The sequence below is a fragment of the Palaemon carinicauda genome, chromosome 1, assembly GCF_036898095.1.
Source record: "Palaemon carinicauda isolate YSFRI2023 chromosome 1, ASM3689809v2, whole genome shotgun sequence".
Taxonomy (NCBI): Eukaryota; Metazoa; Arthropoda; class Malacostraca; order Decapoda; family Palaemonidae; genus Palaemon; species Palaemon carinicauda.
The window spans coordinates 250,866,490-250,883,832 of NC_090725.1; the positions used below are offsets into that span (position 1 = coordinate 250,866,490).

At 43.1% G+C, this 17,343-nt stretch overlaps 1 protein-coding gene across 1 annotated transcript in view; it reads right to left on the reverse strand.

The window, feature by feature from the left end:
* LOC137655120 (transmembrane protein 209) overlaps nt 1–17,343 on the reverse strand; it is a 112,214-nt gene that overhangs the window by 27,988 nt on the left and 66,883 nt on the right. Inside the window, exon 6 of the mRNA XM_068389004.1 lies at nt 3,599–3,773. Within this exon, the coding sequence (XP_068245105.1) occupies nt 3,599–3,773 (175 nt within the window). The remainder of the gene's footprint in view (nt 1–3,598; nt 3,774–17,343) is intronic.

Sequence of the window (17,343 nt, forward strand, 5' to 3'; positions counted from 1 at the left end):
TCAACATGGCCAAACCACCTCAACACATTCATATCCACTCTAGCTGCTAACTCATTTCTTACACCCGTTCTCACCCTCACCACTTCGTTCCTAACCCTATCTACTCAAGATACACCAGCCATACTCCTTAGACACTTCATCTCAAACACATTCAATTTCTGTCTCTCCATCACTTTCATTCCCCACAACTCCGATCCATACATCACAGTTGGTACAATCACTTTCTCATATAGAACTCTCTTTACATTCATGCCCAACCCTCTATTTTTTACTACTCCCTTTACTGCCCCCAACACTTTGCAACCTTCATTCACTCTCTGACGTACATCTGCTTCCACTCCACCATTTGCTGCAACAACAGACCCCAAGTACTTAAACTGATCCACCTCCTCAAGTAACTCTCCATTCAACATGACATTCAACCTTGCACCACCTTCCCTTCTCGTACATCTCATAACCTTACTCTTACCCACATTAACTCTCAACTTCCTTCTCTCACACACTCTTCCAAATTCTGTCACTAATCGTCCAAGCTTCTCTTCTGTGTCTGCAACCAGTACAGTATCATCCGCAAACAAAAACTGATTTACCTCCCATTCATGGTCATTCTCATCTACCAGTTTTAATCCTCGTCCAAGCACTCGAGCATTCACCTCTCTCACCACTCCATCAACATACAAGTTAAACAACCACAGCGACATCACACATCCCTGTCTCAGCCCCACTCTCACCGGAAACCAATCACTCACTTCATTTCCTATCCTAACACATGCTTTACGACCTTTGTAGAAACTTTTCACTGCTTGCAACAACCTTCCACCAACTCCATATAACCTCATCACATTCCACATTGCTTCCCTATCAACTCTATCATACGCTTTCTCCAGATCCATAAACGCAACATACACCTCCTTACCTTTTGCTAAATATTTCTCGCATATCTGCCTAACTGTAAAAATCTGATTCATACAACCACTACCTCTTCTAAAACCAACCAGTATTTCTAAGATTGCATTCTCTGTTTTATCCTTGATCCTATTAATCAATACTCTACCATACACTTTTCCAACTACGCTTAACAAACTAATACCTCTTGAATTACAACACTCATGCACATCTCCCTTACCCTTATATAGTGGTACAATACATGCACAAACCCAATCTGCTGGTACCATTGACAACACAAAACACATATTAAACAATCTCACCAACCATTCAAGTACAGTCACACCCCCCTCCTTCAACATCTCAGCTCTCACACTATCCATACCAGATGCTTTTCCTACTCTCGTTTCATCTAGTGCTCTCCTCACTTCATCTATTGTAATCTCTCTCTCATTCTCATCTCCCATCACTGGCACCTCAACACCTGCAACAGCAATTATATCTGCCTCCCTATTATCCTCAACATTCAGTAAACTTTCAAAATATTCCGCCCATCTTTTCCTTGCCTCCTCTCCTTTTAGCAACCTTCCATTTCTATCTTTCACTGTCTCTTCAATTTTTGAGCCAGCCTTTCTTACTCGCTTCACTTCTTTCCAAAACTTCTTATTCTCTTCATATGACTGACCCAATCGCTGACCCCACCTCAGGTCAGCTGCCCTCTTTGCCTCACGTACCTTGCGCTTTACTTCCACATTTTTCTCTTTATATTTTTCATACTTCTCTATACTATTACTCTGCAGCCATTCTTCAAAAGCCCTCTTTTTCTCTTCCACTTTTACCTTCACTCCTTCATTCCACCATTCACTGCCCTTCCACATGCTGCCTCCAACAACCTTCTTTCCACACACATCACTTGCAATCCCAACAAAATTTTCTTTTACTAACTTCCACTCCTCCTCTAAATTGCCAGTTTCTCTTACTTTCACTTCGTCATATATCATTTTCAACCTTTCCTGATGTTTACTTTTTACCCCCGGTTTTATTAACTCTTCAACCCTCACTAGCTCCCTTTTACATCCACCTAATCTATTCCCCCATTCTTTTGCTACAACTAATTTTCCTTCCACCAAAAAATGATCAGACATACCGTTAGCCATACCCCTAAACACGTGCACGTCTTTCAATCTTCCAAACATTCTTTTAGTTATCAACACATAATCCATTAATGCCCTTTCTACCACTCTTCCATTTGCCACTCTTACCCATGTATACTTATTTTTATCTTTCTTTTTGAAAAAGCTATTACTTATCACCATCTCTTGCTCAACACACATCTACCAGTCTCTCACCACTCTCATTTTCACCTGGTACGCCATACTTCCCAATGACACCTTCTACCTCTCCAGCGCCCACTCTAGCATTTAAGTCACCCATGACAACTACATAATTCCTTCTACCCAGTCCTTCTACACACCTAGTTAATTCATTCCAGAACTCATTCCGCTCTTCTTCACTTTTCTCACTACCTGGCCCATACGCACTGACAAACGCCCAACATTCCCTACCCAACCTAACCCTTACCCACATTAACCTAGATGATATCTCCTTCCATTCCAATACTTTACCTGTCATCCATTCACTCAGCAATAAAGCCACACCCTCTCTCGCTCTTCCCCTTTCAATCCCAGTCACTCTAACAGACATTTCACCAAACATCACTTCACCCTTTCCTTTTATCTTCGTCTCACACAAGGCCAATACATCCATCCTTCTATTCCTAAACATACTTCCAATTTCACATCTTTTACTCTCTATCGTACTACATCCACGCACATTCAAACACCCCAAAACTAGAGTGCGGGGAGCAGTCACTCTCCCCCCTGCTCCATCTCTTTGTCGATGTCTCACAGGATGTAGATACATGAGAGGAGGTTCCTAGCCCCCTTGTCCCGTCCCTTTTAGTCGCCTCTTACGACACGCAGGGATAACGTTGGCGCTATTCTTGTTTTTATGCCCCCGCGCCCACAGGGGGCTATACTGTATAGGATAAAATTTTATAGTATATCCTTTTCAATTTGGCATAATCATTAGATATTTATAAGAAACTGAATAAATATTATTGACATGAAATCATTACTATAGAAGAGACAAGAAATTGGATCCTGTCATCAACACACTCAGAATGGGAAGGCGAGGAATAAATAAGACCGACCTGGGCCAGAGGCTGGGGTACCTTTAAAGATGTTAATGTCGTGTAATGAATAAATGACAATACTAAACCCCAAAAATTATTAAAAGGCTGGATGCTCACGATTAACACTGTGAAGGGTAAGAACAGACACTAAAAATTACAAACACAACTGAATTAGTCAAAAATTGAGAAACCTAAGAAAAATAGTACTACATGAATGAAAAAGCAGACAAAATATGAAGGCACAACAGAATAGACAACTTTCTACCCTTATCCTGGAAGCATGATAAAGATACACTTTTATGCTTTGGAGTGTCACACTGAAAAATGATTGGCAGCTGAATTATCATACGAGAACTGAATACAGTATGCGTAGCAAGGGCATTTGGATGCTGATTGGTACAAACTGGTATGATTCACTCCCTTGTAAGGAGAAAAGGGTAACAAAGGTAAACAAAGCATAAGTAAATAAAAGAAATCTGCGCTAAATAAATCTAAACTTAAAAAAACCCATCCACTCACTGATCTGGCGTAACTTTTCTTTTTCTTTGTACTGGGTTAGGAAATCTTGCAATCCCGCTTCATCGGTGATAGGAGGACCAACTTTTGGAGATGCTGAGCTCCCTGCACTGGTATTCAACTGACTAAGAAGAGAATCTGACATCTGGGAAGCTGAAAACATGGGATGCTGTGGATTCTGCAAAAGAAAAACCACTAAAAATATATTGAAGTTTCAAGACTAATTTACTTATAGCAAATAAGTTTTGCTGATCATCTTAGATAAATTCAGGAAAACCACCACGAACATCATAATGCAGATTGTACCTCTATCTCTCCCTCATATCAAGAAGTCTCAAGTGATTTGATGAAATCACTATTTTTTACTTAAAGTTCAAGAGCAAAATCTATTATTTTCCTAATAACTTCTATTAGCAGCGAACAGCTTCAATTTACCGATACCTAAAAAAAAAATTAGTGTTCCTTCTGCTATCCAACCCAATTATCCCCCTCAATCACCAACTTCTCAAGCTGTTTTGCTTCATTGTAATTTTTCTTTCAAGACACTAGGATTACAGAATCTTTCCTTGTAAAATTCAAAAGTGCATTCTTGTCATACTTTTCAATGTGAAGAGTAGCTAGTTTATTAAAAAATTTTAGTCATAATTTGCCTTATCTAGTATGAATACCCTTAACCATCATCAGACATTATTTATGAAAAACTATTAGTCATAAGTTGCCATATCCATTGTGAGATGATCTCGTCACATCAATAAAATCATCAAACTGAACATCACCCCTCCATCTGGCCTGACCCAGCCTAACCTCATTCCATGTATTCTAACCATTTAATTGAGTAACTTGCAAAAGTAAAAATCTTTCTCCATGCATTCATCACTGTGCTTTGAGATAACTTCTTATTCAAGGTTTTTTAATTTTTTTATTCCTTGTTATTTCTCATTGTACATATTTTTGTCTTATAAGTATCCTGTTGTTAATATTTCCTGTTTATCTCCCTTTATTTTTTATTTTTTTCTTGTGCTGCTCCTGTTAGATTTTGCTTGGCAACTGATTTTTAATATGTATTTTAATTGCATTCAGAGCTTTTAGCAAAAGGTATAAAGGTTAATAAAGTTCCATGTGAAACACAGTACTGTACATTACAGCACTTCATCAATATTGAACGAAATAGAAACCAAACTAAAGCAGTCGGGTAAAATGGAATAACGTGGATTTTTTTATGTATTTGATACTTAATGATGAGTGGTTTAAAGTCAAAATTGACATGACAAACCTATATAAAGAGGGGTATTGCTGTAATTTGTATATAACCTAACTTTAGAAACCTGGGTCCTTCAATAGGAGTATGGCTTCAACAAAACCAGAATGGCAGTTTAAACTTTTGAGAGGTAGTTAGTAACAACTGACGGGTGGAGGGTAGAACAAACCCACTCGTCAGGTGTAATAACCTTCACTTTGACCTTAATCTCGGACTTGTGGGGTGCCTGAGGCAGGCAATGTAAAGTAAAGGACTTGTTTATATACTGTAGTTAGGAAAAACTACAGACTCCTGCTTAAGCACCTGCAATACCTGGTTGTTCTTGCAGAATGCTAGGGTTGCAGCAACACCACAGATATCATGCTCTTGGGACCCTTCTCCTGAAGATTTATAAGCTCTCATAACCAAAAAGATATTGTGTTCTTGGTTACACACTTTTTCTTTTGTCCAGTACTGACAAAAAGGTTGGCGATACCAGGATGGCAAGACAAAGTCCTCTCTAAATAATGTCGGACTGCTCTTTCAGGAAACAATTTCTTCCATGCTGAATTAAGAATTCTTCTTGTGACACTATAATGCATCGTCAATAATTTTTAAGCAATGGATGATATTGAAATGTTCCTTCCAAAATTCACCAAGGGTAAGATTGGTGTTGTCTGTGATATCGAAGCATTTCTTGAACAAATGCTTCGTGTACAGTTTTTTAAAGTTGGAAATTACTTGTTGATCCATGGGCTGGAGGAGTGCCGTAGTGTTGGGCGGGAGATAAAGGACCTTGATGAACCTGTGGTCATCAAGAATATCCTCTTCGAGACCAGGAGGGTGACTAGGGGCATTGTCGAGGACCAAGAGACATTTCATTGGCAGGCTTTTCTCGGCCAAATATTTTTTGACTGCCGAACCAAAGCACAGATTAACCCATTCTGTGAAGACATGCCGCGTAACGCAAGCCTTAGCATTAGCGCGCCACATCACTTGTAGTTTTTCTTTCAAGATCCCTTGGCTCTTGAAAGCACGTGGGTTTTCTGAGTGGTACACCAGCAGTGGCTTGACCTTACAGTTACCGCTGGCATTGGCACACAAGGCTAGAGTTAACCGGTCCTTCATGGGTTTATGGCCCAGTAGTCTCTTCTCTGCCGTGATGAATGTCCTCCTGGCCATCTTCCAGAAAAGGCCAGTTTCATCGCAGTTGAACACTTGTTGGGGGATGTATACTTGTTCTGCAATAACTGAGGCAAAGGTTTTGACATAGTCCGCCACGGCTTTCAAGTCGGAACTTGCTGCTTCCCCATGCCTCACAACCAAGTGTATCCCAGTCCATTTTTTTAAATTATCCAACCAGCCACGACTGGCTTTCAAGGTTTCCGATGGCGTTGAAGTCTCCCATCTCTCAGCTGCTTACTTTCCCTTCAAGTCATCATAGATTCTGCTGGCCTTTTCACAGATGATCGTCTAGGTCACGCTATCTCCCGCCAACTGTTTCTCCTTTATCCATGTTAAAAGAAGCCTCTCCATCTCGTCATGAATATCACTGCGGAGCTTGGAAAGGATGGTTAGTCCTTTGGAAGGCTTGGTGCTCTTTATAGCATCCTTCTGCTTGAGGATGGTACACATTGTTGATGTACTCTTCTCATATTGGCGAGCCAGCTCAGTCACTCGTACACCACTCTGTTTTTCAATTATTTCATGCTTTATCTCGATTGTCACCATACGCTCTTTCTTTTCACTACCCTTGTTTGCACTCGCTTGCTTTGGACCCATTGCTTATTCACTTAATTCTGTACTGATTAATGCAAAAATCACATAAAAAATGCAAACACTACGGCTGATGCTCAGAGATAACTTTACGCGACTGAGATCCGACAGTAAAGAGCGAGCAATGCTGTCCGGTGAGCAGCCTCTCGCACAATCGGCCACCTAGGGAACCGTCTCGTATCCTCGTATCTCAAATTTGTCTCGTATCTCAGGGCAAAAATTTGCTCAAATCTTTCCTCGTATCTCAAGTTTCTCATATGTTGGGACACTCGTATGTCAAGGTATTACTGTAGAAGGACGAGCGAGGTTAGATGGCCTAACAGACTCGACCAACAATAAGCCGGAAGGACTTCTTTTATGAAGAAGGGCGCGTCCACTTCCCTCAGTCTGTATACTCTTTCGTCTGATGGGAAGACTTTCTCTTGGACAGTGTCTATCATACCAAGGTATACCAGTCTTTGTGAAGGTTGCAGTAATGACTTCTCGTGATTTATCACGACAAAACTCGAGAAGCATGTCTCGGTGATAAATAAGGGTTATCTCCGAGTCTGCCAGCATTAGCCAGTCGTCCATATATCTGAGGAGACGGATGCCATTCCTGTGAGCCCAAGATGACACTGTGGCGAACACTGGCTAATACCTGAGGAGCTGTCACGAGACCGAAGCATAAAACCTTGAACTGGTATATCTTTTCCTCATGTATGATTCTTAGATACTTCCTTGAAGAAGGATGAATTGGAATCTGGAAGTATGCGTCCTTCAGATCCAGCGTGTACAAGAAGTCCCTTGGACGAACCGCTTGAATGACTGTCTGCTGTCTCCATTCTGAGACAACTTGTTCAGAGGAGAGAGATCGATGACTGGTCTCCAGCCTCCTGTCACCTTTTCACCATTAAAATTTAACTGTAGAAGCCTAGGGACCTGTCCGCAACCTCTTGGAGAATGCCCTTCTGCAGCATGGTCTGTACTTCTGCCCTGAGGGCCAGCTCCTTTGCGGATCCCTTTGCATAGAAGCTTAGATGCACCTGATTCCAAGTTAAGAGGAGGGAGAGGTTGAATGAATGGGACGCGATACACTAGGGCGATCACTTCGACCACCCAGAATTCTGCCCCGTGAAGCTGCCACCTCTGCCAGTGGCGCTTTAGGCATCCTCCCACAGGTGGTAGGTGAGGAGTGCCATTCCTAATGGGAGTGACCACCTCGGCCACCTCCCTTCTTTCCTCTGAAGGACCCGGTCCCTTTCTGGCCTTTAAAAGGAAAGAGCCGCTCAAGACACCTTTGAAGGTCTGGAAAATCTAGAAGCTGAAGGATCAGAAGAGGAAGGAACTTGCTATGTTCAAAATGACTGGGAAGGTCTACCATAGGGCCTCGATGTCATGGCCCTATGGAGGAGAGAATTGTTTGACGATTTCTTCCATCGCTCAGCAGCAGTCTTTATCTCCTCTGGAATGAAGAGAGAAGAACCCTCAATGGTGTATTTCCTCAGCCGGGAGATGGGTTCCCCCTTCAGCACCTGCTTGTGAAATTTCCCGATGATGGCGTCCTTTCTCTTGAGTATAGCATTTGCCCACAAGATAACGTGCTAAGGCAGGAACTCAAGAGTTCAAGTACCCGACAACAGGAAAGACTACAAAGTCTTCCTGGCCGCCTCCTTCGAGAGATCATGGGAGCAGACCATGAAGCCCAAGGATCCTAGCCATATATCAAGCCACAAAGCAGCCTGCATGGCGTACTTTGCGCCTCACTCTATGTTCAGGAGCTCAACTGCTGAGAGGGAGGCCCTCAGAGGAGAGGGTTTGAGTTGGGAGACCCTTCGTTAGAGACCCTACTGAAAGGTCGAGGGACATGGTGGAATGAGGTTCCCTTCGATCTCGTAATACTTCCTTTGTAGAACAAAAGGAAGAGGAGGAGAATGGTTCCACGGCAGCTGGAGGTGAAGTTGCTCCTCTAAGGGAAGCAACAACCCACCCAGTACCCCGGGGTTACTATGGAGTTAGTCGGTCTATGCTCCTACTTGATCGTCCCTCGGAAGAGTGCAAGCGAGGAGCTTTTGAAAGAGAGTTGATGGTGCGAGACGAAGACGACCGCGCTTTCCTCGTCCCTAAGGGAGAAAGATCGCGCTTGGCCTTCTTTTTCCTACAGCATCCAAATTTCTACCATTGGAAGGCAGACCAATCCCTACCCTCTGCGCAGGGAAAACCCTGCCCGCAGCTATGTCTTCTGCACGAAGGACACGCAATGCAGGTCGGTCTCCAACGAAGACATGAAAGTACCGCATGCGGCACCCTTGCGCCCTGGACAGGTTCACAGGAAGGCGATGTTTTTCTTAGCAGCCTTCTAATTTATTTGTCAAGGGGGATGGTGAATCTCAGCATTAATCTTTAGTAGGTAGTAGGTTGGCCAGGGCACCAGCCGCCCGTTGAGATACTACCGCTAGAGAGTTAGGGGCCCCTTTGACTGGCCAGACAGTACTACACTGGATCCTTCTCTCTGGTTACGGTTCACTTTCCCTTTGCCTACACAGACACCGAATAGTCTGGGCTATTCTTTACAGATTCTCCTCTGTCCTCATACACCTGACAACACTGAGATTACCAAACAATTCCTCTTCATCCAAGGGGTTATCTACAGCAATGTAATTGTTCAGGGGCTACTTTCCTCTTGGTAAGGGTAGAAGAGACTCTTTAGCTATGGTAAGCAGCTCTTCTAGGAGGACACTCCAAAATCAAACCATTGTTCTCTATTCTTGGGTAGTGCTATAGCCTCTATACCATGGTCTTCCACTATCTTGGGTTAGAGTTCTCTTACTTGAGGGTACACTCGGGCACACCATTCTATCTAGTTTCTCTTTCCCTTGTTTTGTTGAAGTTATTATTGTTTATATAGGAAATATTTATTTTAATGTTACTATTCTTAAAATATTTCATTTTTGCTTGTTTCCTTTCCTCGCTGGGCTATTTTCCTTGTTGGGGCCCCTGGGCTTATAGCATCCTGCTTTTCCAACTAGGGTTGTAGCTTAGTATTTAATAATAATAATAATAATAATAATAATAATAATATATTTAAATCTTTTGAAGGTTCATTATCTTATTCAGATAAAATATTGTAACTAATTGCCATAGGAATTTTTGCATTTCTCAGTGGAGGGGAGAGAGATGGTGGTCCCCCTCCTTTCCGATTGATAAATGGAAAGCTATTAGGATTGTGTACCTCCATCATGACAGGTACAACCATTGTCTCCCTAGCATAGGATTCCTCCCCTAAACCTGGCAACGATGATGCCTGCGATGAGAACATTGGGCTATTCATCCGAGGTGTTGCAGACTTAAAGGAAGGAGGTAGTGCCTTTTTGAAGAGAGGTAATATCAGTTGCATCATGATCACGGGGTTAGTGATGTGCAGCGAACTTGAAGGATTGTCTCTTGGAGAGAGATCTTGTTGAGAGCAGTCTTACCGTGCTCACTGATCGTAAACACATTATCTTGCATCTTCGGGTCGGTTGTCATCTCTGGATCTTTCTGAAGAAGGAAGAGGATGAGAACAGCATGAAGCATCTTGCACGAGGGTGCACATGCCCAGTCTTGTACAAGACCAAGCATTGGTAGCAAATGTCAACCTGTATTGCGTACAGAAACACATATTTGGGAAAGGAAGCATTCCCTACACGTAACTTTTCATTTTACATACGAGGTGAGAACATACTTGAATAATCCCCCCACATAGACACTATCACAGTAGGTACTGGGGCAGTATTTGACATGGGTGTCACTAAAGCATCCCAGGAATGTCCAATGGCAGGAAAGGAATAAGGGCCACTGCCAACATCATGACAAGTCATGCTTGTGCTTGGTAGCAGGAGCGTGAGCTACTATAAATCATACCGAAACACTTTCCCGGGTCAGGTCGGGTTTTGGTACAGCGCTGCTCTTCCTATGAAACCATGCAGAAGAATCCGTCGATATCTCATGGTGCTTCAGTGACTTTATATAGTAGGGTCCCGAATTTTGCTTGCATAAATGGAAAATCGCATATATCGAAACTTAACAGGAATAATTTCATTAGGGCCACGGCAAACGGAAACTTACCTATCCAAACGTTTTTATAACCCATTTCCAATACTTTCTATAAACTATACTGTATTTTTTCTAATATTAAATTGTTCATATGAATAAATAAAACATTTAAAATGTTTTAAAGCTTTAATAACTTGAAAAAAGGTTAAATTTACAACCAGGATAGATGTAAATACGTTATATTTACCTTCATAACAAGACCTAAAATTAAGACAATTTTTAATGAATTTAAGTCATATCTGTTATATAAGATGACTTGTGAAAAGAAAACTATTAATGTAAAGACTAGCTTTTGTTGTATCATTGAAAATCCAAATTTAACGAAGAAAAGAGATTTTATATTATGGGTTTCCTAAACACGTCAAAAAGCACACCATCTAAATCGTAAACCATTGTTTTGTTTATGTTCATCTCTAATCATAATGAACAAATAAACGCATTTACACATCTGTGTTTGAGTTAGTTTTTGGAGCAACAGCTATCTTACCAAGTATTGATTGTATAATGATTTTGCTATTACTAATATTGTTTGGCTTAATTTTTCCTAGAACTTAGAAATAAAGGAAATGAATGTGTTTTATATAATATTTTTCCTAAACCAGCCATCTAAAACGAAAACCTTACGTTTGTTTACTGTACGCTTCATCGTCGATCATAATGAGCAAAAGGAATGCATTAAAATGGTATTTATTTTATAAAATAAATTTTTGAACATACTTACCCGGTAGTTATATATATAGCTTACGTCCCTGACGTCACTGCAGAAAATTCAAAACTCACGCCAATCGCCGATTGGATAGCCAGGTGTACCACCCCTGCGCCCTAGCGAGGTACCTAGGAACCATTCCAGGAACCCTCATATATTCCATGCCTCTAGTCTCTAGAGGGGAGGAGGGTGGGGATTTAATTATATATAACTACCGGGTAAGTATGTTCAAAAATTTATTTTATAATGAAAATACCATTTTTAAACATAAGACTTACCCGGTAGTTATATATAGCTGATTAACACCTTTGGTGGAGGGTTAGAGACAGCCAATATAGTTAGAATTCTGCTTAAAAGTTAATCAAAACAAACTTAAGGGTTCGTACCTGATAAGTAATAAGGAAGCTGACTTCAATGATCCTCTGCCTCATTATGTCTGCTAGCCTTATGAGATCCAGCGATCCTCCCAGGGGGCTGAAGATCTCTTAGGGACTGTCAAACCGGTGTATATACCTCATTGTGACAGAACCTCCTCCAATAACCAGTTCCGGGCGCTCTCAAGGAACAAAATTGACCACCCTGACTAAAATCAATTATTGTCGAAGACTGACACAATCTCCACAAACAACCATAAAAACAAAAGTTCAAAGAGAAGAAAAGTTTATTAGGATTATGGGAACGTAGTGGTGGATCCTTCACCCACTACTGCACTCGCTGCTACGAATGGACCCAGAGTGTAGCAGTTCTAGTAACGAGTCTGAACACTTTTCAGATAATGTGAAGTGAACACAGATTTGCTCCTCCAAACGGTTGTGCCCATTATGCTTTGCAACGATCTATACTGTCTGAATGCTGCTGACGTTGCCACGGCTCTGACTTCGTGAGTCTTAACCTTTAGAAGTCCAAGGTCTGATTCATTATAATGAGCATAAGCTTCTTTAATCAAGAGCCTGATAAAAAATGACAAGGCATTCTTTGACATCTGCAACGTGGGCTTTTTGACTGAGCGCCATAGAGCTTCCGAATTGCCTCGTAAATCTTTTGTTCTGTCCAGGTAGAACCTCAGAGCTCTTACTGGGCATAGGACTCTTTCCAACTCCTCGCCAACTAAATCCAAAAGATTCGGAATTTCAAAAGCCTTGGGCCAAGGTTGCGAAGGGCGTTCATTTTTGGCGAGAAAGCCTAACTGTAAGGAACAGACAGCCTTACCATCTCGAAAACCAACGTTCTTGCTAAACCCATGGATTTCGCTAACTCTTTTGGCTGTTGCGAGACTAACCAAAAACAGAGTCTTCATAGTAAGGTCCTTCAAGGAAATTGAATGTAAGGGCTCAAATCTGTCACTCATAAGAAACTTTAAAACCATATCCAGATTCCAAGCTGGTGAATCTTGGTGCCGTTGCTTTGTTGTATCAAGGGATTTAAAAAGTTCTTGCAGATCCTTTTTGTTTGAAAGGTCCAGGTTTCTGTCCCTGAATACAGTCGCTCCTGTATCCCTTAATAGTCGAGGAAGAAAAGTTGCGCTTCCTTCGAAGGTGGAGCAGGAAGTCCGCAATTTGAGCTACAGAGGTACTGGATGAGGAAAAAGAGTTGACTCTACACCACTCTCTAAAAACCTCCCACTTGGATTGATAAACCCTGATAGTTGATGTCCTTCTTGCTCTTGCAATGGCTTGAGCTGCCTCCTTCGAAAAACCTCTAGCTCTAGTGAGTTTTTCGATAGTCTGAAGGCAGTCAGCTGAAGACTTTGGAGACTTTGATGGAATCTTTCCAAGTGGTTGTTTGAGTAAATCTACTCTTAATGGAAGGCTTCTTGGAGTGTCTACCATCCATTCCAGTACCTCTGTGAACCATTCTTTTAAGGGCCAAAAGGGGGCCACTAGAGTCATTCTGGTCCCTTCGGTTGCTATAAACTTTTGTACCACATTGTACAGGATCTTGAATGGTGGAAAAGCGTACGTGTCTAGATTGGTCCAATCCAACAGAAATGCATCTATGTGGACTGCTTCTAGATCTGGTACTGAGAGCAATACGCCTCTAACCTCTTTGTTTTTGATGTCGCGAAAAGGTCTATCCATGGTCGACCCCAAAGTCGCCACAGAATCTTGCATACTTGTTGATGGAGTGTCCACTCTGGACAGGATCTGACCTCTTCTGCTGAGGCTGTCTGCCATTACGTTCTTCTCTCCTTGGATGAACCTTGTCATCAGGACCACATTCCTCTCCTTTCCCCACAAAAGGAGATTCTTCACAGTTTCGCAAAGAGATATCGACCGAGTTCCCCCTTGTTTGGCAATTTAAGTCAATGCCGTCGTGTTGTCGGCATTGACTTGTACCACGTTGTTTAGAACTGACCCTTCAAAACTTCTGAGGGCTAACAGGACTGCCTACAATTCTTTTTGATTGATATGGAAGTTTTTCTAGGTCTCTGACCACAGCCCCGAAGCTTCCAACTTGTCCAGAGTTGCTCCCGACCCGAGTCCGAGGCTTCGGAACATAACACAAGGTCTGGGTTCTTTTGAGTGAAGTCGAGACCTTCTTGGAACTTGTCTGGTTCGTCCCACCACCGAAGGCAGTTTTTGATGGATTCCGTAATTGGAATGCTCATTGTCTCTAGGTCCTTCTCCTTGTTCCAATTGTGATTGAGGTCGAATTGGAGAGGACGAAGGTTCAGTCTTCCTAGAGGAACAAATTGTTCCAAGGAAGAGAGGGTTCTTACTAGACTCATCCACTTCCTCGTTGAACACATACTTTTCCTTAGAAAAGATCGGATTTTCAAACTGGCTTGCTCTATCCTTAAAGGAGACGGAAAAACCCGAAAAACACGACTCCGAATCGTCATTCCCAAATAAAGAATCTCTTGTGATGGAATCCAGAGAGACTTTTCCTTGTTGACAAGAAGACCCAGTTCTTTCGTAAGACTCGAAGTTGTCTGGAGATCCTTCAGGCAGTGATCGTATGAGTGAGCTCTGAGAAGCCAATCGTCGAGATACAGGGAGGCTCTGATGCCCCTTGAGTGGAGAATCTTTGCTACGTTGAGATCGAGTTTCGTAAATATTTGCGGGGCGGTGCTGAGGCCGAAACATAGGGCTCGAAATTGAAAAACTTCCCACTTGAATACGAATCTTAGATAATGCATGAAGTTCAGATGAATTGGGATGTGAAAATAAGCGTCCTGGAGGTCTAATGAGACCATCCAGTCGCCTTTCCTTACTGCAGCAAGAACTGATTTCGAAGTCTCCACTGAGAACTTCGTCTTCTGGACGAACTTGTTCAATGCACTCACGTCCAGGACTGGACGCCATCCCCCGAGTTCTTGGGTACCAGGAACAGGCGGTTGTAAAAGCCTGGAGAATGTATGTCCTGTACTCTTTCTATGGCCCCCTTCTCCAACATTAGAGACACTTGAATAAATAATGCTTGTATCTTTGCCTCCTCTTTGTATCTGGGAGAGAGATCCACTGGAGCTAAGACCAAAGGAGGATTCCCTATAAAGGGTATTTTGTAACCCTCCTTCAAAATCTGTATTGACCAACCGTCTGCTCCTCTCTTCTCCCACGCTCGCCAGAAGTTGAGTAGTCTGGCTCCTACTGCCTGAAGGCGAAAGTAGTCAGACTCTGCTTCGCCCTGATCTGAAGCCTCCCCTCTTATTTCTTCTTGCATCGGGTCTGGAGCTACCCCTGCTGGAAGACCTCCCTCGAAAGGGCTGGGAGAACTTAGGAAAAGTTGTTTCTTCCTTAGGTTTGCGGCTGGAAAAAGAAGATGGGAGGACCTTTCTAGCTGTCTTAGAGACCAGATCTTGTGTGGCCTTTTGTGTTAAAGCAGACGATATTTCCTTTATGAGCTCTTGAGGGAACAGCAAGGGAGAAAGAGGAGCATATAATAACTCAGATTTCTGGAAGGGAGTAACCCCCAGTGACAGAAATGAGCACATCTGAGCCCTTTTCTTGAGAATCCCTGCAGAAAAGTGCTGCCAACTCATTGCACCCGTCCTGCAATGCCTTATCCATACAGGACATTAAGTGGACTAAGTTAGAGGTATCACCTTCTTTAAAAGCAGCAACTTTCATACCCAAGGCTCCTAATGTCCAGTCAAGGAAGATAAAAACTTCGAAGGCTCTAAATATGCCCTAAGCCGATGATCCAGCTCCGAGGTAGACCAAAAAATCTTGGTCTTCCTCATGGCCGACCGACGAGGAGCGTCTACAAGACTCGAGAAATCTCCCTGGGCAGAGGCAGGTATCCCCAAGCCGAGAACTTATGTCTCGTACCAGATACTAGACCTATATGCTAGTCTAGCTGGAGGAAATGCGAAAGCCGCTTTCCCTAGGTCTTTCTTGGACTGCATCCAGTCACCCCTCAGTCTTAGAGCCCTCTTAGAAGACCGTGACAAGACCATCTTGGTAAACCGAGACTTCTTTGAAGCCTTCCCAAGAGTAAATTCGGAAGATGGAGAATGTGGAGCAACGGGTACAAAAAAAGTCTGAGAATTCCTCAGTGAAAACTTTCATAAGTTTTTTCAGATCTACTGAAGGACGATATAAGTTAGACTCTTCATCTTCTGAAACCTCCTCAAACTCAACAGGAGAAAGCTGACCCTCAATGTCCTTTTCTGGTAAAGCTCCAACGGGAGCAACAACGTTGAGTACCGTGTCATTCTCATGAAGATCCTGACTTTTGACAGCAACAGAACCTGGATCATCACGTGTCGCCAAGCGGACCTACCACTTGACACCCATCAAAACGCTCGCGATCAACACGATCAGAACTAACGTGCTCCTGATTATGATCTCTGTTAAAATCAGTGTCATCCTGAAGAGCGTAGCACTCATCTTCATAATCAAGACTCACTTCTAAATTACCAGCAACCTGGGAAGAAGTAGGTCGCTCAGGGTCGCGTTCTGAAAAACTCTTGACGTCGCTTCCTGACTGGCGCTCAGAGCCGCATACCGCTCGCCGCTCGTCGACCTGTTTGGCTGCTTGTCGCTCGGTGACACGTCCTGGAAGACATTCGATATTGAGTCTTGAAGGGCGGTTGACGTCCTGTGAACTAGGACGTTCGACGACTTGTTTAGCAGGACGTTCGACGTCTCGTTTTGTAGGACGTTCGAGCTCACGTCCTGAATGCAGTTCATCTTTGCACTTAAGAGAACGTTCGGCGCCTCGGTTTAAAGAACGTTCGACGTTAGGTCTGGTCTTAGTTGATCGCTCAGGATCACGTCCTAAAGGACGTTCAATGCTATAGCTAGCAGGAAGCTCGGCGCCTCGTATAGAAGGACGGTCGAGATCATGAACCACCGCACGCTTAACGACACGTTCGGGAACACGTCCTGCAGGACGTTTCACGTCGCGTTGAGCAGACCGCTCGCTGTCTCGAGCCTGACAATCACTGTCACGTCTGTCTGCTTGACACTTGTCGCTACGATGGTATGTCTGACGTTTGTGCACACGAACAAGTTCACTTTCCTTAAGAGGAACAGTGTTACGGCCTTTCAAGGGAGAGACGAAAATGAGATCGTCATTCAGAGCCTCTTGACTGACAGTCTTGCGCCACCTGGCATCCAAAAGAGAGGCTTCCTGAAGTTCAGGATCTAGGACTGCTACTCTCTTACTGACTGTGGCTTGGTAACTTTGCATGAAAGAAGAGAGCCTTTGTTGCATCTCTTGTAGCATGTTCAAATTTGGATCCATTCGTTGTGATATCGGTGACGACACCACAACATTCTCCTCACCGCTCATAAGGCATTCAGAACGTCTGGATGGTGAAAACCAGTCTGACGGCTGTGGGGGAGCATGAACCGAGGTTAAGCCTGGTTCTGACAACTGCTTAGCAAGATCCTTGGCAGAGTCCGACGTCCTAGCAGGACGTTTAGCAGGAGAGCTCTCAAATGAAGATAGAAATCGCTCTGGACTATCCCAATGGCTACAGCCAGGCCACGATGCGCTAGTAGGACG